We start from the raw sequence: 23,324 nt of genomic DNA, 5'->3' as shown, positions 1-23,324 counted from the left end.
TTGCGGAGATAGGAGAGACTGCGCATACAATAGTGGCTGAGATGTGAAAGGTCGTGCATACAACTGTTGCCCGGGTGCTTCACCAGTCACAGCTTTATGGGAGACTGGCAAAGAGAAAGTCACTGCTGAAAAATACTTATGAAATCTCAGCCAGAGTTTGCCAGAGTTATGTGAGAGACTCCGAAGTCAGCTGGAAGGTGGTTCTACGGTCTGTTGAAATCAAATTGAGATTTTTGGTCATCAGCCAAACACTGCACATCATCACAAACACACCATCCCTACAGTGAAGCATGGTGGTGACTGCATCATGCTGTGGGGATGCTTCACTGCAGCAGGCCTGGGAAGGCTTGTGAAGGTAGAGGATAGAATGAATGCAGGAAATGACAGGGAAATCCTGGAGAAAAACGTGATGCAGTCTGCAAGAAACTGGGACTTAGAAGATTTGTTTTCCAGCAAGACAATCACCCCAAGCATAAAGCAAAAACTACACAGGAATGGCTTAAAAACAACAAAGATAATGTCTGGGAGTGGCCAAGTCAGAGTCCAGACCTCAATCCAATTGAGAATTTGTGGCTGGACTTGAAAAGGGCTGTTCACTCACGATCCCCATGCAATCTGACAGAGCTTGAGCAGTTTTGTAAAGAATGGTGAAAATTGCAGTGTCCAGATGTGCAAAGCTGATAGAGACCTATCCACACAGACTCAAGGTTTTAATTGCTGCCAAAAGTGCATCTACTAAATACTGACTTGAAGGGGGTGAATATTTATGCAATGAATTATTTTGTGGTTTACTTCTATTATTAATTTAGATCACTTAGTAGAAATCTGTTTTCACTTTAACACAAAAGACTCTTTCCTGTCAATCAGTGTCAAAAAAGCCAAATTAAATCCACTGTGATTCAACTTTATAAAACAATAAAACATGAAAACTTCCTGGGAGGGGTGGTGAATAGTATTTTTATAGGTACTGTATAAACATCAGAATTCCTAGTACAGATCTCTTTGGAACACCACAAATCAGAGACCTTCAGACAAAATAGGTTCCTTCAATTACTATGCTCTCTCTGTCTACTATGGGTAAGCCAGTCCTGAATCCAAATGGCCAACTCATCATGGATCCCACACATTTAATCTTTAGGGTGAGCCTCCCATGAGGGATCTTGTCAACTGCTTTACTAAAATCCCAAATTTTGGATTAGCCTCCTTAGTAGAGCAGAAAAATAAGTAATAATTCCCACCAATAATCATTCAGTCCTGCTTTATGATTAATGTGAGAGGACATCAACCTGATTTTGCTGTCTTCAGTCAGATATCAATAAACAATGTTCAACTCTGAAGTGAGGAATTGCAAATTAAACAAAAGGTACTAGTGGAGTCAAACTAGATATAGTCACCATTTCCAAGACTGAATGCAAGAATGTTTTAAGTAAAAGCAAGCCTCTTTATTACAACAGATAGAAAATAAGTTGACACAAGCTACACAAACACAGACAAGGCAAATTAGCAGCATTTATTTTAAGTTGTTTTGAATTCTACAATTAATTCAATGAGAAAGCATTAAACTCTATAATATGCACACAATATTTACTTCAACAAATGAGTTGAGTTAATATCAGTTTTACTTCTGGCTACTTTACTTTTAATTTCTGTATTCGTAGAACAGAATTCTAAATTTCCATCCAAGAAATGGCCTCAAAAGTTCACTATTCTCTCCCAAGAGTTTCATACTCCTATGATTATGGCAATAAATAAATACACAAATTCTAGATCCAGTGTTCTGTGATTATGTAAGTAGCTAGTTCAGATTTTACCAGGTCCTTGTCCAGGCCATTTCCAGTGAGATAACCCTTTAGGATTTGGTTCAGATGAGATATACAACACTACGCAGAAGTTGGATGTGGGAGAGATAATTTGATAAGATGCTATATAACACTAGTTGGGCAGCATTTTCAATTTTAATTGAGTTTAGTATTGTTTTCTTTTACAAAATAGTTGTAAATAGTCTAAAACATAATACAGCCCTCACACTTGTCAAGTTTTGTGTTTTTTCTTCTTTGTGGGAATCAGAAATGATAAACACCACTACATCCTAACTAAATCAAACCTGACACCTGCTTAGAATATTAGTGTATATAGATATATATATATATATATATATATATATATATATTCCAAAAGACTGAGCAGAATAGTGCTTTAGGGAGTCATATCAATTCTAGTTATGAGACTTTTGCTTTCATTCATCTTCCCCTTTCCTGTTATTTTGGCAAATGTTTGGTAGTTGATGGATTGAAAATATTAATAACCAATAACCCCTAGCTTTTGTCAAGATCTAACATTAGGAGTACACAAGTTTAAAACTGGTTTGTGTCTTCTTACAGAATTGTGCAAACATGCACTATTACGAACAGGTTGCTGTAAACTAGGGTTGGATCGAAGTCCCAGGAATGCATCCACAAGGGATTCTTCTCCAAAATGAATGTGGGACATTATTTGATGCCAATAACCTCTTAGTTATAGCAAAATAAAACCAATGAAGTTCAAATATATTCACAGTTCATTAAATATTCCAAATAAAGATTGATTATAGTATCTACCTTTCTTAGAATTATGTACAATTCAGCATCAGTTGCCATAGTTAGTTTTAAAGAAATATATTTGAAAATTACATTTAAAAAATCTTTCTACAATTCGTTGTCACACACACCAACATCAGAAGTATACCCTATATTCTGAAGATGGCCCGAGATTGTGGACTGTCAATAAAAACTTGGGAAGCAAGTCACAAGTTACAGGAATTTACAGAGATGGCCATTCAATCCACCATGTCTACCCTGGCCAGCAGTGATCCACTACCTATCAGGTCAAGCTTCAAGTGTTCTTCCAGGTAACTTCCAACAGTGGTGATTACTGTTGCTTCCACCACCTTGTAGGCAGCAAGTTCCACACCCCCTAATTTGCTTGGGATGACATTTTCTAGCATTCTCCCCCCCACCCTCCAATTCTTTGACCATCTGGTTATTTTTATTTAGATATACAGCATGGCCTGAGTCCACACTGTGCAGTTAAACACATGTGACCAAACCTACAGTGTGCCTTTGACAATGTGGGAGGAAACTGAGGCACCCGGAAGAAATATACACAATGATGTAGAGAATGTACAAACTCCTTAGTCAGCAGTGGAATTAAACCCGAATCACTGGTGTTGTAAAGCATTATGCTAAACACTACACTACTATGTTGCCCCAGGGAATCTATGTACTCTTGTAGAGCACACTGCCAAGCAAAACAAATCTGTATTCATCCTTGTTTAGCCATCTCATAATGTTGTACAAGTTGAGAAGTGAGGTACTTCTCAACTATAATTCTGTAATCTGGTGAATAACTACACACAATACCATGCTGCCAGAGCCTAATTAGAGCTTTATACAATTCTGATATAACCTCTACTTTTACATTCCATGCATCAGCTGGATACACAATATATGCCTTAAGTCAACCAACTATAGTCTTGAGCTCTCTTCCTCACTGTCAATCACAATGCCAACCTTAGCATCAATTGCAAATGTTAAATCATAGTTTTTATATTTCAATCAGCAATTATTAATGTATTATCCCAAAAAACTAAGCAAGGGGATTGTATAGAGCTCTGCAGAAACTCACAGCACACAGTTTTCCTACGGACAAAATGTTTTAATCTAGCTTGCCACTATCCCACCAGATATCACATGCTCTCAATTTCCTATCAATTTGCCACACAGGACTTTGGCAAATGACTTACTAAAAATCTATGTAGACTACATTCAAATGTTCTATCTCATTGACCCTCCTTATCATATCTTCATAAATTATCATTCATTTCCATATATTTCTTCAAACACAACCTAACTCCTCTATGCTAGCTGTCCCTTATTAATCTATACATTCCTAATCTGAATTATATTGATATTTTCCAATAATTTGACAATGATTCCCTTGAATTTGCTAGACCACAAGACCTTGGAGAAGAATTAAGCCGTCTGGCCCATTGAATCTGCTCTACCATTTCTTCACAGCTGATTTATCATCCCCCTTGACCCAACTCTCCTGCCTTCTTTCTGTAACCTTCGACACCCTTACCAATCAAGAACCATTTTAAATATACCCATTTTAAATATACCCAGTGACTTGGTCTCCAAAGCCATCTGTGGCAATGAATTAAATACATTCACCAACCTCTGGCTAAGAAATTCCTCTTCATGCTCAGTCCATCTATTTCTCCTTTAAAACCAATGCTATCACATTATTAGTCTTCCAGACATCCATCACCATGCCCAGAGCAGAGGACTGAACCAGTGCTAAAGAAAAGTCCCAAAGCTGAAATGTCACTAATTGAAAAGATGTTAAAGGAATTACCAGAATATGCTGCTGAAAAATGTATGTGTGATTACCTTGTTAATAAACCCAGTGGGTAATTTGACCATGAGAACATCAACTATTCCATGTACTTGTACTTTAACAGGACTTACAGAATAACAATTCCAAGTGGGAACCCTAAGCCAATTTTCTCCTTCCTAATAGAAGAGCACCAAGTTTAACTTGGTTCTGGCAGAAAACTTAGAATTTAAACCTACTCTATATTGATTACAGGGCAAGCAATAAGGTGTCTAGTTGTCACAAAATATTGCTTTCCCACATTCTAGGTTAAAGTCACAATTGAACCCACAAGTGAAAGCAATTATATGCTCAGCAAGTTCATTCCCAATATTGTCTTTGAAAGACATTTGGTCTCTTGTGAGAAGCAGGCAACTTATAGTTTTGCCTCTTAAAAGCTGTGATCAGAGTTGTTTGACATACGAATTAAGCTTTTAAAATGGATTTCATTAATATTTACTCTTTAAAGTTGATGACCTTTTTGTTTTCAATTTCAGTATGCTAACTTCACCTTAACTTATCAAACTATGTTCAAATCCATTTATAATGACAAGGTCAAACTTTGGTTTATTCAGATGCAAGAGAAATATTTGGTGTAGTATGCTGATTTATCATGAGTAAAACACAAAGAGTAGTAGATGGATCACCTAACTCATTACTAAGGCAATTTAACTCGAAGAAGGAACTGCTGATTACCCAGGTGTAGTTCTGTCACAATATAAAAGATGAGTGAATTAAATAAGTGCATCTATTAGAATGAACTCAATAGATATGGTTCATTACATCGATCACAGGATCTTGTCAAAGTCTTCATACTTGATTAAACACTACAATGCTTTACAGTCACCAAGGACAAATGGATCTTTGCCAAGCTATTATAAAGCATTATGACAGTGCTTGGTTTATATTACTATACATGTATCTCCTGCTTGCACTTCATCTTCCCTCTTCTCAGTAACCTCCTCAGCTCTCTTTCACAGTCTGAACAGCATCTAGCTCACTGGTAACAAAACCATTGCAATTTCCTTTCAATAGCTTAAAATATTAAAGGCAAAAGTTTAGTTATAATTTTCGTTAATTAAATCTCTTTTGTTGTGTGTGCGTTTATCACCCCTTTCAAAACCATTTCTGCGGTGTTTCTGAAAACACCGCTGGGTGATGTTTTTGGAGCTGTTTTGATTTTTAATTTTTGAAATCTAATGCACAAACAACAGATGATAGAGGAGTCAAAAAGTTAAATTTAAGTCACAGGAGTTTTTAAAACATTATATGAAAGTTTTGTAATGTTTCTTGTATCTTGTAGTTTGTTAATTCTGTGTTGACTTCTTACCAATGAGCAAAGCAATTTCCTGCTGATCCTGATTCATTTGTCTGCACATGCATGAGACCCAATTCTTCATGGAAAACCCACACCCTCAATAATGTAAAATATACACTTATTACATGATTTGGTCTCAAAAAGATTAATAGCTATTAATATCTTCCTAAAACACAATATCTGCCACATCTGATGAACCTCATAGAAAAATATTTTAACCTTTATCCCTCCTTATCACATATTATCTAAAAATCACAGCAGTTTTCCAATTCATCACCATACTAGAAGTAAATAAAACTTGCTTGAAATTAAATAAAAAATCTTAATCACTTACACTTCGACAGCAAAGTACCAAAACCACTCATTTTCTCCTGAACAACTACTTTCTATTACAAAGGTCACATTGATTTGAATAAAGTAAAATACCAAATATCAACACCACCAACATGGACATCTTGCAAATTTAATCACTTCAAGCCCAAACATTTATTTTATTGCAAGAACATTAATTCAGCTTGCCAGAGTGGGGATAATTTCACAAGCCCGATTCATAGATCCATTATTTAACCCAAATCTCCTGAGGTCAATGCAAGAAATACAATGTACCCTTTAAACAAGGGTCATTTATTACATTAAACCACTGGTGGCAGATTAAGCAGGGCTTTTTGCAGTCAGTAGAATATAGTCAACACACTTACTCAAGAACTCAAATTAACTTGAGAAACAAAGTGAAAAGGCCATAAAGCAAAATGCATCATTGTCAGAAGCTTGGAATGCAATGACTATATATCCAAGTCAAAGTAACAACAAACTTAAATATATGAAAACTCTGCTTGGAATTTGAGACCATTTCTTTTCAAGCACTTCCATCTCCAGTCCTCATTTTGTGTGCTTCAATCATTTGCTTTGTGGCTCTTTTTCGATCACTTGCCAGGCCCAGCCAACACATGAAATCAATAAAGCACGTTGTCGGGTTCAGCCGAAATCCAAACTCACTTGTTGAGTAGTCAAATGGAAATGTATGGTGATAGTTGTGGAATCCTTCCCCTGTAGGTAGGAAATACAGCAAGTTTATTATTAATCCAAAATGTTCTCCATAACCACTTTCAGTGCTGTAACATGCAACAAGGGCTGCTACAGTATCTGAATGGATATCCTGTTTTATGTAGTTTTATTATTCCGTATTCCCTTCACCTACCAGTACCTTCATAGCCAGTACTACTCTTCACCATCAACCCATCCCACCCAACATATTTATCAAGCATAATTTCTGCAATTATTAATCCTTTTCTATTAAGTCACTAAAATGTGTAATGTTTGATCAGGCCACATTGCCCAGTTTGGCTTTTCAGAATAGATCACGATTTGCTATTTTAAAATACGAGGAACAACTTTTTTGTAATTGTAACACTACAGCCACCTAGAAAAACATCTCATATTGTCATCCAAATGCATCTACATTAGAAGCTGCTGACACAAGTAAACTGTAATGGATAGAGGACAACAAGAATGTGGCACCCTTAACACAGGGAAATGTCCCAAAGCACTCCATATATGCATTATCTAACAAGATTTGACAATCACATTAGGGCAAAAGGTGAAAGGATAAGTTTTAAAGAATATGTTAAAGGGAAAAAAAGAGAGAAAACAATTTAGGATGGCAATTCCAGAGTAATTGGACAGCTGAAGACACTCATATTAGTGGTGGAATAATTAAAATCAAGAATGTCTATCAAATGAAAATTTGAGATTTGCCAGTCTTTCAACATGGAGGAAACAACGTGGATAAGGAGTCAATGGAGAACTTGAAATCAAGCACGAGAATGCTGATTAACTAGGAGAACATATCGGTCAGTAAGAATGTGTGTGATGGATCAATGGGACTTGAGGACAAGGGAGTAAAAGTGAGAATAGCCAGACAGCATTAAAAGTTTAGTCCTGACGAAGGGTCTCAACTGCTCCTTTCAACGGATGCTGCCCGACCTGCTGAGTTCATCCAGCTTTTTTGTATGTCTTGATTTGACCACAGCATCTGCAGTGTACTTTGTGTTTAGCATTAAAAGTTTAGCAGCTTGGAAACCTAGCAAGAGCCAATATCTTTGATCTTTGTGTAACCCCCGGGGTTGCCTCAGGCTCACTCAGCTCGTTCTCGTCTAGGAGGAGCAGCCTTCGGCCCGGCCAAACTGGGTAATCAGCTGGTGTGGATGCTGTGTGATGTCCCCGCCTCGCCCAAAAACAGACAGTACACCATATGCGATTAAATGAGTACAATTTATAAAGGTTACTATAACTAAGTGATTAATAACGATACAGTATATATGAAGAGAAAATTAAAGAAAAGGCGCCAAACTTATCAAAGTCCAAACCACTTCGTGCACAGCCGTTGGAGCTCAATTACTAAAGTCTTCTGGCCACCATTCGATCCCCTCCGAACTCCTCGACTCGCAGCTTAGGACCCTCCGAACTCCTCGGACTCTCCAAACAGCTCAGGACCCTCCGAGTGGTCAACCAAGCACATCTAGCTTCATCCCCCCCCCCCCGGAGAATCTCCCGGCCTCGGACCCCCCCTTTGGGGTCCGATCCTCGCCCAGCTTAGAGCATTGCGTCCTCTCTCTCGCGCCGATCTGCCCAAAAGCCCGTCAACAAAAGCTTACAGACTCAGAAGAAAGAACATTAATCCCCATTTGGTTTACAAAGGAATACCATTCTCGTTATCAGTAAATTAGCATTCCTGCTAGTTAACAAAAAGAAGAAACCCTCTTTACATTTGCAAATCTTCAGAGGCAATTTATTCTAATTCAGTACTAAGATAACTGATAGTGCAACAATGTCCTTACACATCTGGAGAAGGATGAAACATAGAAACAGAAAAACTACAGCACAATACAAGTCCTTCAACCCACAATGCTGTGCCAAACATGTACTTACCTTAGAAATTTCCTAGGGTTACCCACAGCCCTCTATTTTCTAAGCTCCATGTACCTATCCAGGAGTCTCTTAAAAGACCCTATTGTACCTGCCTCCACCACCATCGCCGGCAACCCATTCCACACACTCACTCACCATTCTCTACGTAAGACTTACCCCTGACATCTCCTCTGTACCTACTTCCAAGCAGCTTAAAACTGTGCCGTCTTGTATCAGCCATTTCACTCCTTGGAAAAAGCTTCTGACTATCCAAACAATCAATGCTTCTCATCATCTTATACACCTCTATCAGGTCACCTTTCGTCCTCCGTCACTCCAAAGAGAGAAGGACAAATTCACTCAACCTATTCTCATAAGGCATGCTCTCCAATCCAAGCAACATCCTTGTAAATCTCCTCTGTACCCTTTCTATAGTTTCCTTCCTGTACTGAGGTGACCAGAACTGAGCACAAGTGGGGTCTGACCAGGGTCCTATATAGCTGCTCTTAAACTCAATCCCACAGTTGATGAAGGCCAATTCACCATATGCCTTCTTAACAACAGAGTCAACCCGCACAGCAGCAGCTTTGAGTGTCCTAGGGACTCGGATCCCAAGAACCCTCTGATCCTCCACACTGCCAAGAATCACCTCACATTTATCTGGGTTGAACTCCATCTGTCACTTCTCAACCCAGCTTTACATCCTATGGATGTCCCGCTGTAAACTCTGACAGCCCCCCCAACCTTTGTGACATCAGCAAATTTACTAACTCATCCCTTCACTTCCTCATACAGGTCATTTATAAAAATCATGAACAGAAGGGGTCGCAGAATAGACCCCTCAGGGACACCACTGGTGACTGACCTCCATGGAGAATATGACCTGTCTACAACCACTCTTCTGTGTAGCCTTCTGTGGGCAAGGCAATTCTGGATCCACAAAGCAAGGTCCCCTTGGATCCCTTGCCTCCTTACTTTCTCAATAAGCCTGGCATGGAGTACTTTAGCAAATGCCTTGCTGAAATCCATATACACTACATCTACTGCTCTACCTTCATTAACATGTTTAGTCTTATCCTCAAAAAATTCAACCAGGCTCGTAAAACACAACCTGCCTTTGACAAAGCCATGCTGACTACTACTAATCATATTATATTTCTCCAAATGTTTATAAATCATGCCTCAGGATTTTTTCCATCAACTTACCAACCACTGAGGGAAGACTCACTGATCTATAATTCCCTGGGCTATCTCTACACCCTTTCTTGAATAAGGGAACAACATCCGCAACCCTCCAATCCTCCCAAACCTCCCCTGTCCCCATTGATGATGCAAAGATTATTGCCAGAGGCTCAGCAATCTCCTCCCTTATCTCCCAGTGTAGCCTGGGGTACATCTCGTCCGGTCCTGGAGACTTATCCAACTTGATGCTTTCCAAAAGCTCCTGCACATTCTCTTTCTTAGTTTCTGTATGTTCAAGCTTTTTAATCCATTGTAAGTCAATCGCCAAGATCCTTTGCCGTAGTGAATACTGAAGCAAAGTATTTGTTATGTACCTCAGCTATCTCCTCCATTTATATACATATTTTCTCACTGTCACACTTGATAGGACCTATTCTCTCACATCATATCCTCTTGCTCTTCACATACTTGTAGAATGCCTTGGGGTTTTTCTTAATCCTGTCCACAAGGGCTTCACATGGCCCCTTCTGCCTCTCCTAATTTCATTCGTAAGCTCCTTCCTGCTAGCCTTATAATCTTCTACATCTCTATAATTACCTGGCTTTCTAAACCCTTCGTAAGCTTTTCTTTTCTTCTTGACTAGATTTTCAACAGCCTTTGTACACCATGGTTCCTGTACACTACCACCCTTTCCGTCTCATTGGAACATACCTATGCAGAACTCCACGCAAAAATCCCCTAAACATTTGCCACATTTCTGCCGTACATTTCCCCAAGAACATCTGTTCTCTGTTTATGCTTCCAAGTTCCTGCCTGATAGCTTCATATTTCTCCTTACTCCAATTAAATGCATTCCTAACCTGTCTGTTCCTATCCCTCTCTAATGATATGGTAAAGGAAATAGAACTGTGCTCACTATCAAAATGGTCTTCCACTGAGACCTGACACCTGACCAGGTGCATTTCCCGATACCAGATCAAGTACAGCCTCTCCTCTTGTAGGCTTATCTACATATTGTGTCAGGAAACCTTCCTGAACACACCTAACAAACTCCACCCTATCTAAACTCCTCGCTCTAGGGAGATGCCAATCAATACTTGGGAAATTTAAATCTCCCACCACGACAACCCTGTTATTATTACACCTTTCCAGAATCTGTCTCCCTCTCTGCTCCCGATGTCCCTGTTACAATTGGGTGGTCTATAAAGAAAACACCGTAGAGTTATTGACTCCTTCTTGTTTGTAACTTCCACTCACAGAGACTCAGTAGACAATCCCTCTATGACTTCCTCCTTTTCTGCAGCCGTGACACTATTTCTGATCAGCAGTACCACGCCCCCACCTCTTTTGCCTCCTTCCCTGTCCTTTCTGAAACATCTGAAGTTGGCACTCTAAGTAACCACTCCTGCCACTGAGCCATCCAAGTCTCTGTAATGGCCACAACATCATAGCTCCAAGGATTGATCCACGCTCTAAGCTTATCCTGCTTTGTTCATGCACACATCTCAAACCATCGGTCTAAGCGTATCCTTTCTTTATCACTTGCCTACCCTCCCTCTCACACCATCTCCCAGCTTTCACTATTTGTGAACCAACAGCCCCCTTCCCCCATCTCTTCAGTTCAGTTCCCAACCCCCAGCAATTCTAGTTTAAACTCTCCCCACTGCATTAGCAAACCTCATCGCCAGGATATTGATCCAAAGGGATCAAGTGCAACTCGTCCTTTTTGTACAGGTCACACCTGCCCCAAAAGAGATCTCAATGATCCAGAATTCTGAATCCGTGCCCCCTCCTCCAATCCATCAGCCATGCATTTATCCTCCACCTCACTCTATTCCTATACTCAATGTCACGTGGTACAGGCAGCAATCCTGAGGTTACTCCTCAGAGGTCCTGCTTCTCAACTTCTTTCCTAACTCCCTGTAGTCTCTTTTCAGGACCTCCTCCCTTTTCCTACCTATGTCATGGTACCAATATGTACCACGACCTCTGGCTGTTCTCCTTCCCACTTCAGGATATAGTGGACGCGATCAGAAACATCCCGGACCCTGGCACCTGCGAGGCCAACTGCCATCCATGTTTCCTTCCTGCATCCACAGAATCGCCTATCTGACCCCCTAACTATAGAGTTCCCTATTACTGCTGCCCTCTTCCTTTCCCTACCCTTCTGAGCCACAGGGCCAGACTGTGCCAAAGGCGTGGCCACTGTTGCTTCCCCCAGGTAGGCCCCCCCCCAAACAGTACTCAAGTACTTATTAATAAAGGGGACAGCCACAGGGGTACTTTCTAGTATCTGACTCCTGCCCTTCCCTCTCCTGCTACTCACTTATCTGTCTCCCGAGGCCCCGGTGTGACTACTTGCCTCTAGCTCCTATCGGTCACCTCCTCACTTCCCTGCTATTTAACTCATGAATGGTCCTCTGGTTATAGCTGCTGATAGGCCATGTACAATGGACAAACACCCTTGAAGCTCCCTTTTTAAATAGCCACCTATTAAATAATGCTTATGTGAGAATGCTGTTCTTGGACTACAGTTCAGCATTCAACACCATATTTCCCTCCAGACTCGACAGGAAGCTCAGAGACCTCGGTCTTGACCCTGCCTTGTGCAGCTGGATGCTGGACTTCCTGTAAAATCGTTGGCAGGTGTTAAGAGTGGACTCCCTCACCTCTGCCCCTCTGACTCTCAACACAGGAGCCCCTCAGGGCTGTGTACTGTCTCTTCCTTTACTCCCTGTACAGCTCCAATCTGCTAATTAAATTTGCCGACAACATTACATTGATCGGCCTAATCTCAAACAAGGCGGCCTACAAGGAAGAAGTCAACTCTCAGACACAGTGGTGTCAAGAAAACCCCTCCCTCAATGTTGCAAAAACAAAGGAGCTAATTATGGATTACAGGAGGAATGGAGATGGGCTAACCTCTATTAACATCAATGGATCTGGGGTTGACAGAGTAAAATGTTTTAAGTTCCTCGGCATCCACATCACTGAGGATCTCACGTGGTCTGTACACACCAGCTGTGTGGTAAAAAAGGCACAACAGTGCCTCTTTCACCTCAGAACGGTTGAGTAAGTTTAGTATAGGCCCTCAAATCCTAAGAACTTTGTACAGGGACAATTGAGAGCATCCTGACTGGCTGCATCACTGCCTGGTATGGGAACTGTACCTCCCTGAATCGCAGGACTCTGCAGTGAGTGCTGTGGACAGCTCAGCGCATCTGTAGTTGTGAGCTTCCAATGATTCAGGACATTTACAAAGACAGGTGTGCAAAAAGGGCCCAAAGGATCATTGGGGACCCGAGCCAACCCAACCACAATCTATTCCAGCTGTTACCATCTGGGAAACGGTACCACAGCATAAAAGCCAGGACCAACAGGCTCTGGGACAGCTTCTTCCACCAGGCCATCAGACTGATTAATTCACACTGATTTGAGAGTATTTCTATGTTACATTGACTTCTATTTATTATAAGTTATTATAAATTACTATTTAGACAGAGACGTAACGTTAGATTTTTATTCCTCGTATGTGAAGGATGTAAGAAATAAAGTCAATTCAATTCAATGAGGGACAGATAGATTGTGAGATAAAACTTTTTTTTTTTGCTAGCCCATTCGTGGAAATTAACAAAGCATTTTCCAACGTTACTGATGAGCAGGACAAGTTGGAGGAAGCCAAGGAAAGATCTAGTACTACCAGCTTTCAGAGGTGACTCTGGCTGTGACTTAAAGACAAGAATGGAAAATGCTGAATGTGGACTTTATCTGTGGACCAGAGGTACAGGGAAAGGATGATCTAGGCGTGCCAAATACTGCAGGTAGAATGACATAGTGCTGGAGGACTTTTAATGAAATGCTACAGCAATAAATCTTGTGCTTGGGTATAAATGGGACTATTATATTATTTATATTATTATTATTTATTATTATTTATTATTATTATTATTTATATTATTTTATCTCTCTAAACTGAGACGATCTATTTGGGCGTGGCTAGATCAGCAATTATTATTCTTGGTTACAAAGGTGAAGTGCACTATAACTGGAAACTACATAAAAGCTAAACCTGCACATAATTTTTGTCCACTTTTTAAAGAAGTGGCACATCAAAAGTGACACCCCAAACCAAAGGATTTCTAGTTCATTTCAAGTATTGTACATAAACTGCTGAACATCAGACACGGGAAAAAGAACAGCAAACAGCTGCTTGAGCATCTGATGTGGCTGCTGGGCCTCTCAACAGGGTAGAAGCAGTGGCTGCACATCATAACACTGTTTTAGGGATTTTCACTTGGTGCTTAATTTTTGAATCATATGGGCACCACAAAATACTTGAGGAGCAGATCATAGTTGGAATACACCAAGGCACCAAATTCTATTTGAAGGGAGAGGGGAGAAAGAAGGGTCAAATTAAAACTCTGAACATGTAGTGGAAGGTATTCTCTCTTCTGGCCATCCCATTACAGGAAGAATGTGGAGATTTACCAGGATGCTGCCTGAATTAGAGGGCATGAGCCATAAGGAGAGATTGGACACACTTGGGTTGTTTTCTCTGGAGCATCAGAGGCTGAGGGGAGTAAATGGAATTATGAGAAGCGTGGATAGGGTAGGTGGTGACTATCTTTTTGCTCGAGTACATCAGGGAGGAGGTGTAGAGAACCTGAAGACACACACTCAACGTTTCATGAAAAGCTCCTTCCCCTCTGCCAACTGATTTCTGAACTGACAACGAACCAAACCATGAACACTACCTCACTATTTCTGCACTACTTATTTTTTTTATATATAGTACCATGCAAAAGTCCATGCAAGAGTGGGAAGCACCAGAGAGAGACATTCTGTGACAATCAATAAACCAACAATATGGAATCAAATGACCTTGCCCGGTGTCTCAAGGCTGGGTGTGTCTGTACCTGTGCCACTGGCACTCCTCCTTTGCCACCTGTCCCACACCCCTCCTGCGGCACTCCACCCTCACCATTCCCAACAGCCTTTGCTCCCAGCAGATTTACAAGCTCGCCCTCCGCTCCATGTTGACAAACAAGGTAATGTGCAAAAGCCTTAGGCACCCTTGCTATATACACACACTATGGGCCTAAGACTTTTGCACAGTACTGTTTTTCTTACTGTAATTTAGTTTTTTTTAATGCATGGCACTGTACTGCTGCCACAACACATATATATTAAAACTGAAAAAGAAATATCAAATACTTGAGAACATGAATTTAAGAGAAGGGGAAAACATTTAAAGGAAACGTGCAGGTAAGTTTCTTTTAAATATAGTGTTACATGACTGAAATAGGCTGCTGGTGGTAATGGTGAAAGCGAATATGATAAAGAGACTAATTAAGAGGCAATTAGACACATGAATATGCAAGTAATGGACAGATAGATCACGTACAGGCTGATGAGGTTTAGTTTAACTCTGTATTGTTCTCAGCACTGACATAGTAGGCCAATAGGCCTATTCCATGTTCTAGGTACATTTCATTAACAAAAAAAAGTACATGCCTGCAATTTCAGGATGCTGCAACAAGGTAAAGAGATTACAACCCCCATTAAAGTCCATAGTGAGGGCATACAAGTACAGTAGTAATGAATATAAAAAATGGAGAAATTAATACAGTAGGAGAAAAGCTGTGGGGATTGGAGCAGATTATTTTAAAATCAAAACAGGAAATGAAATATGTTATGTATGTATATTAGAAAAAGGAGGAATTATTAGGTGGGTCCTGAAGAGAACTGTTACCTTGTAGACAATGATCCGAGAATGGTGCAGGAATTTTATAAGTATTTAAAGTTGGTCTTTACTAAAGAGACTATATCCAGAGTTGAATCCTGAGGTGAGGGTCCTCAGACATCGTTGCTAAGATATTGTTTCAAGTTACTCTCCAAGTACCAACTTGCTGGTGAGAACCCTGGAAAGATTGTGGGATCACAACTGACCACAATGACAGCTGATTATAAAAACCCAAGGAAATTTTGAGTTTCTATCAAGGATGATAATTTGAGCCAGCCAATGGTGTAACTGCATCCACATAGACTTGGAGGTGAGTGGTCCCAGTCAAACAAGGCCGGCTTCTTGCACGCTTTCCATCCAAGTCGAGCTGACAACTCTGCCTTGTGAAAAAACAAATAGTAAAGTAACAGCAAAGTTGCCACCCAATGTGCCACATGGTTTGGAGAGGAACACGAACAGATCAAGGATGATTCTATGCTGAAGTACTGGACAACCACCATTACAATCTGCAGATGAAAAAAACCTACTCACGATTGTACTTAATAAAACATTTCATTGGGAAAGCATATTTAACAATGGGCAGACCTGATACAGGATCTTGACCCAAAAAGTCAACAATTCCACCCCTCCCCCACCACACAGATGTTGCTCAGTCTGCTGAGTATCTACAGCAATGTTTCTTTTGTTTCTAATTCCAACATTTGCTGTCTCTTGTGTTTCTACAGTAGATAGAATATTCATTAATTGTAGGGAAGTCCCCTACTAGCTTACTTTTCCACTTCTAAAATTCTGTAAATAAGATATTACTTCAAGTACTAGGAGCAGATAGTAAACTTAAAAATTAAAAAGCAACTTTTCTATTAAGAGTGCCAGTATGTCACGCAATCTTATTAAGTTATATTGAGGCAGCATCACTACATATCAAAGACTTGGATGCAGGGGTAGAACAAATGGTGTCAAAATTTCATAACAACAAGCAGCTTTTTGGTTACAAATTGTGAATTATACTTCTCAGGACCTTAATAATGTGGCATAATAAGCCACCACAGCCAGAAGAATTTGACATCTGTAAAAGCAGGCAAGGCAATTTGAATAGACAAAATAACCGAGGAGGTACAGATTCAAATGACAATTAAGGTACCACCTCAGGCTGATGAGCAAATTTGATGGCCTTTTGAATGTTATTCATATTAATAATTACAATATACTTTTAATCAGTTGTAAGTATCATACACTGTTCAGTACCATAACAAACTTCAATGAATTAGCAAATGTCAGGGGAACAGTAGAACAGGGAACCAGTGAGCAAGACACCAAACCATTGGAATTTATGAATAGCCAAATCAGAGGTTAAGTGTATTTGCACTGAGTAGCATGTTTCGATGTTGTATTTCTTTTTCCAGTCAATCAGCAGATGCACATGAAGAATTGCTTTGTTGCACAGGTGTGCTTACCATCAGCCTCCATGCAAATAAACACCGTTGATGCAGATGTTACATGCAAACTATTGTGTCGGTGTTGGCAGAGGTCCCGGACAACCTGTAAGTGCACAGGTGATGAAGACAGATCTACTGTGACACATCCAAGTTTAGGTTATAAACAATGTCAGGTCACTTGACATCATTGCATCCCCAATTCAAGTATTTGATTTTACCACCTCTGTTGGTGCAGTTCAGGCCCTACTAGCTGACTGCGACACAGTCAGCTTAGTAACTTCAGGAGGCATAAAGAGAAGGCAAATCAATTATATCACTAAAAGGATAATGTTTGCATCAAATGTGTAAGGAGTTCTACCCAGAGTTGCAGTTAGCCCCCATTGCTGTCAAATTTTTGAAAACAACCAAGTTGGCACCAACCTGGACCGGTTTCCTACTCACCAAGTGCTCCAAAAGTCACAAATCTGTTTTCTCTTGGACTGATGTTCTTGTCATAGGGTCTGTTTCCATACATGTGGGCAGCACTGTTTACCAGCCATGTGACATTCAGAGAGATGGTGTATCGAAGAATGGAAGCCAGGAAATATGAATTCCAGAGACTTTCCCCCCAGAAGTACCAGGGGATAAAAGTTGGCATTAAGAAACACATGATTAAAACAGACGTCTTGTAATACCTACGATAGAGAACAAAGCTTAATTACACAATTACCAGAACAAGCCTCATGAAGAAAGCAGGATTATCTGTATTACTATCTGTGGAAAACAAATAAAACTGCATGCAGTCTAATCGTCTACAGTTTCTGTTGCTCTGCATTAACAAGAATGTGATTTAACAGGACAATTCAGCGAATGGCTTTATGATGAATATCAGATGATTTTGTGCCACTTTGGCAACATCTGCACATATTCAAATATTATACATAAGTACTTAATGTTTAACAGATGGCCCTGTGGTTCAGAAGGGTAGGGAACCGAAGGGGATGGTAGCAGTAATAGGGGACTCTATAGTAGTCAACGGGACAGATAGGTGATTCTGTGGATACGAAAAGGAATCACAGATGGTAGCTTGCCTCCCAGGTGCCACAGTTTCTGGACATATCCACAATATCCTGAAAAGGGAGGGTTAGCAGCCAGAAACTGTGGTACAGATTGATACCAACAAAATAGGAAGAAAATAGGTTGTTTTGGAAAAAAGAATACAGTGAGTAAGTGAGGAAGCTGAGAAGCAGGACCTCAAAAGGTAGTACAGTAAGGATAGGAATAGAATGAGGTGGCAGATAAATAAGTGGCTGAAGAACTGGATCGGGGGAAGAAATTCATTTTTCTGGATAACTGGGCCCTCTTCTGGGGCAGGAGGGATCAGTTGCACTTGAATCCGAGGGGGATCGATAACCCTGTGGGCTGGTTTACTGGAGCTGTCGAGTGGTTGAAATATATGGCATGGGGATGGGAACCAGTATGATAGAGCTGAGGATGAGCCAACAGGTTTTCTCTTATTGAGGCAAAATTCAAAAGGGCAAAGAACGCAGAACTGAAGGTGCTGTATTTAAATGCCATAGCATTCGGAATAAGGTGGATGAACTCATGGTGCATTTAGAGATTGATTGGTATGACATTGTGGGTATCACTGAGTCATGGCTGAAAGAAGGTCATAATTGGGAGCTTAACATCACAGGATATACTTTGTACTGAAGGGACAGGCAGGAAGGCGTAGGCAGTGGTGTGGCTCAATAAGAGATGAAATTACATCTTTAGGAAGAACTGACATAGGGGCAGCGAATGTTGAATCTTTGTGGGTGGAGTTAAGAAACTGCAAATGTTCAAACATTATGGGAATCATACTTAGGCCTCCAGATAGCATCAGAGATGTGGGATTGAGATTGCAAAGGGAGCTGAAAAAGGCACGTAATAAGGGTAATGACATAATTGTAATGAGGGACTTTAATATGCAAGGGGATTAGCAAAATCATGTTGGCGTCAGATTGCAAGAGAGGGAATTTGTTGAATGCCTACGAGATGGCCTTTTAGAGCAGCTTAAGAACATAAGAAATAGGAGCTGAAGGCCATCCAACCAATTGAGTCTGCTCCGCCATTCAATAAGACCATGGCTAATCTGACCATGGACTCATCTCCACCGACTTGCCTTTTTCCCCATAACCCTTGATTTCCCAACTATCCAAAAATCTATCCAACATTGTCTTAAATATATTTATTGAGGTAGTCTCCACAGCTTCATTGGGCAGAGAATTCCACAGATTCACCACTCTTTGAGAAAAGCAGTTTCTCCTCATACCTGCCCTAAATGTACTCTGAATCTTGAGGCTGTGTCCTGAATTTCTAATCTCACATACCAGAGGAAACAACTTTCCTCCCTCTATCTTATCTATCCCTTTCATAATTTTATATATTTCTGTAAGATCTCCTCTCATTCTTCTGAATTCCAGTGAGTACAGTCCCAGGCGACCCAAACTCTCTTCATAATCTAACCCTCTCATCTCAGAAATCAGCCTAGTGAACCTCCTCTGCACTGCCTCCAAAGCCAGTATATCCTTCCTCAAATAGGGAGACCAGAACAGCATGCAGTTCTTCGGATGTGGACCTGTACAGTTGCAGCATAACCTCCTTGCTCTTAAACTCAATCCCTCTAGCAATGAAGACCAACATTCCATTTGCCTTTTTGATAGCCTACTGCACCTGCAAACCATCTTTTGTGATTCAAGTCTTTCTGCACAGCAGCATCCTATCTATATGCCTCTGCAGACTCTCCATATTCTCTGCACAATTTGCTTTTCCATTCAATTTAATGCCATCAACAAACTTAAATACACTATACTCGGCCCCCCTTCCAGATCGTTAATGTATATCATGAACATTTGAAGGCCCCTTCACCGACCCCTGCAGCACACTGCTCACCACTGATTGCCAACCAGAGTAACACCTGTGTCTCCCAACTCTCTGGTTTTTATTAGTTAACCAATCTTCTATCCATACTAATACCTCATCCAAAACTCTATGCATCCTTATCTTATGAATGCCTTTTATGTGGCACCTGATTGAACGCCTTCTGGAAATCCAAATAAAGAACATCCATCTGTCCCCCTCCATCCATTGGGTTCATTATATCCTAAAAGAACTCCAGTAAGTTTGTCAAACAGAACCTGCTTTTGCTGAATCCATACTTGCATCTGCATGATGGATTCATTTCTGGGCATTGCTATTTCTTTAATGTAGCTTCAGGCATTTTCCCCAACTACAGATGTTAAACTAGCCTATAGTTACCTGCCTTTTGCCTACATCCTTCTGTAACCCTCAGCCTCGGCCAGCACGTGTTCGTCTAGGGGAAAACAACTTCTGGCCCCGCCAAACTGAGAAATCTCGTTTGTGTGGATGCTGCGTGATGTGTTGCCCGGTTACAAATCCACACCGCAAAATATCAGACAGTACACTATATGCAATTAAATGACTGATCTTTATATAAATTCTTAATTTGACTATATGGTTAGTAAAGAAACCAAAAAAAGGGCCCATTCTCATGAAACAGTCTATTGCGCATTGTTGGAGTTTGTTGTTTGTTCATTTGTTCCCATCGACCTTTGAGCGTAGCTGGCCCTCGGACCCTTGCTCCTCAGTCCACTCCGTCCGGTGGTCTTCAGACTGTCTCCATTCAGATCCTCTCACTCCCCGATGAAAGACCGTGAAAAACACAGCTCCCAGACACACAAGAAAGAACATTTCTCCCATTGGATAAGCCTCTGCATTCCAAAGTCCCGTTATCTTGAGTCATAACCCAAACATTGCTGCTACAGAGAAACCATAACCTTAGCAGTGGAACATTAAATAGAAGCCATTACATTAGCCTTAGCAGTGAAACCTTACAGTATGTTACACTCTCCCCCCACTGAATTTAGTCATGTCCTCATGACCTTGAGATAATTCACTAACCCTTCCTGCAAAACACAAAGACCAATCCAGGTTGAAAAGGCAGTGACATAGCTCCCCAACACAGTAGGGGTCACACTTTGTTCCCCTGGTGCTACATTGCCCAGACTATCCGGTCTCCTAATTCTGAGACCTCCGCACCCCTTCATCTAACTCAATAGGAGATGGGATGGGAGTCTCTCCCTCAATCAATGGGGAGTTAGCAAAAGGCAACATGTACTACAGAACCTAAGGAACAAGCGCAGAGCGCTCACAGTCTGAGGTTTTGGCCAAGTGGTAACCACCGCTATCTTCACCGTCAACTTTCCCCCTTTTTCCTATAGTCTCTCCCCAACTTGTCTTACAGGGGACACTAGACATTACTGTCACTGGGAACAGGTGCACCAGGGGCATCCCCCTCGAGGACTTCCGGAGCATCCATTAAGAGGGCCTCGCCATCAGGCACTCCGGGAAGTTGGGGTCCCCATCACTCTCACTACTTCCCCGGGTCGTACCACCATTGGCTTTGATTGAGTAAACAACACAGTCCCTTCATCTAAATTCGTTATCAAACCCAATGCAGCCACGCACTTCTCATAAGCAGCTCAAAACACTGGGTGCACGAGACAATGTTCCCAGAAAGATCTCGCCAGCCTTCTCCTTGCAGGCCCCCATGAGACTCTTCACAAGAGGGGTGTTGGTGCCCACCAGAATTGAAACGCCGCCCTTCTCCTGGCACATGGACAGGCCACGGTCCCACCTCACCTGGGGCACTGATAGACACTGGCAGTCCCACTGCCATTACGTCAATGCTAGTCTGAACTAGAACAAGATCTCAACCACCATTTTATCAAACTCCGCACTACAATTTCAACTTTGCCAACTGCTTTAACAGTACTCAAAAATCAAATTAACAATTCATCCAGGGTATGAATATCCACCCCACTCAACACGCACGCATTAGTTACTGGTAACCCCACGGAGGTGTACCACCGCTCCACCCCAGCAGCATCCATACCAGCACAGAAACACAATCATGCAACATCCAACGGAATCAATCTCAAACGTGGCCCCCACAACTGTAACCCTCAGCCTTGGCCAACACATATTCGTCTAGGGGAAAACAACTTCTGGCCCGGCCAAACTGAGAAATCTTGTTTGTGTGGATGCTGCGTGATGTGTTGCCCGGTTACAACTCCACACTGCAGAATATCAAACAGTACACAATATGCGATTAAATGACTGAGTTTTATAATTCTTAATTTGACTATATGGTTAATAAAGAAACAAAAAAAAGGGCCCTTTCTCATGAAACAGTCTATTGCACATCGTTGGAGCTCACTATTCGTTCATTTGTTCCCGTAGCTGGCCCTCAGACCCTTGCTCCTCAGTCCACTCCGTCCAGTGGTCTTCTGACTCTCTCCATTCACATCCTCTCTCTCCATCACTCCCTGACGAAAGGACCATGAAAAACCCAGCTCTCAGACACACAAGAACGAACAACATTTCTCCCATTGGATACCCTCTGCATTCCAAAGCCCCATTATCTCTAGTCATAACCCAAACATTGCTGCCACAGAGAAACCATAACCGCAGTGGAACATTACACAGAAAAGCATTACATTATCCTTAGTAGTGTCACACTTCTTTGAACAGTGGTGTGATATTCACCTTCTTCCAATCTGCCAGGATTTGCCTAGAGTCCAGAGAACTTTGGTGAATAATTACCAAAGCTTCTGCCTACTCAGGGAAAGGTCATCTTAAATTGGATGTGATGTAATAACCCAGATCTTATTAAGAAGCTGCGATCATAATATGATTAAATTCATACTGCATTTTGAGAGGGAGAAGCTTAACTCACATGTATCTGTATCACAATGGAATAAAGGGAATTACGGAGGAATGAGAGAAGAACTTCTCCAGGTGGATAGGAGGAGCATACTGGCAGGAATGACGACACAGCAGAGATGGCTGAAGTTTCTGGGAATAGTTCACAAGGCACAGGGTAGGTACACAGGAAGAAATTCTCAAATGGTAGGGGTAGGCAACCGTGGCTGACAAAGAAAGTTAAGAACTGCAAAAAGCCAAGGAAAGGGCATATAAGGTAGCGAAAGTGAGTGTGAAGTTAGATGATTGGGAAACTTAAAATCCAACAAAAGGCAACTTAAAAAGCTGAAATATGAGGGCAAACTACCCAATAATATAAAGTTACCATAAGTTTTTTCAGTTATATAAAGAGTAAAAGGGAGGTGAGAGTTGATATTGGACCGCTGGAAAATGATGCTGGTGAGTAGTAATGGAGAAATAGGAGATTAACTTAATGGGTTCTTTGCATCCGTCTTCACTGTGGATGCCACTAGCACTGTGCCAAAGATCCATGAGTGTCAGGGAGCAGAAATGAGTGCCA

General features: G+C 41.1%; 1 protein-coding gene across 1 annotated transcript in view; it reads right to left on the bottom strand.

Annotated features, from left to right (window-relative positions):
* Positions 1-1,495: 1,495 nt before the first annotated feature.
* Positions 1,496-23,324, bottom strand: part of LOC132404596 (stearoyl-CoA desaturase 5-like) — a 97,931-nt gene continuing 76,102 nt past the window's right edge. The window contains exons 4-5 of the mRNA XM_059988869.1: positions 17,441-17,673; positions 1,496-6,778 (exon numbers count right to left, since the gene is read on the bottom strand). Coding sequence (XP_059844852.1) covers positions 6,588-6,778; positions 17,441-17,673 — 424 coding nt within the window. The 3' untranslated portion in view covers positions 1,496-6,587. The remainder of the gene's footprint in view (positions 6,779-17,440; positions 17,674-23,324) is intronic.

The sequence above is a fragment of the Hypanus sabinus genome, chromosome 14 (assembly GCF_030144855.1).
Source record: "Hypanus sabinus isolate sHypSab1 chromosome 14, sHypSab1.hap1, whole genome shotgun sequence".
NCBI lineage: Eukaryota > Metazoa > Chordata > Chondrichthyes > Myliobatiformes > Dasyatidae > Hypanus > Hypanus sabinus.
The sequence above is the reverse complement of the archived record's forward strand: the minus strand, read 5'-3'. Positions and strand labels throughout refer to the sequence as shown.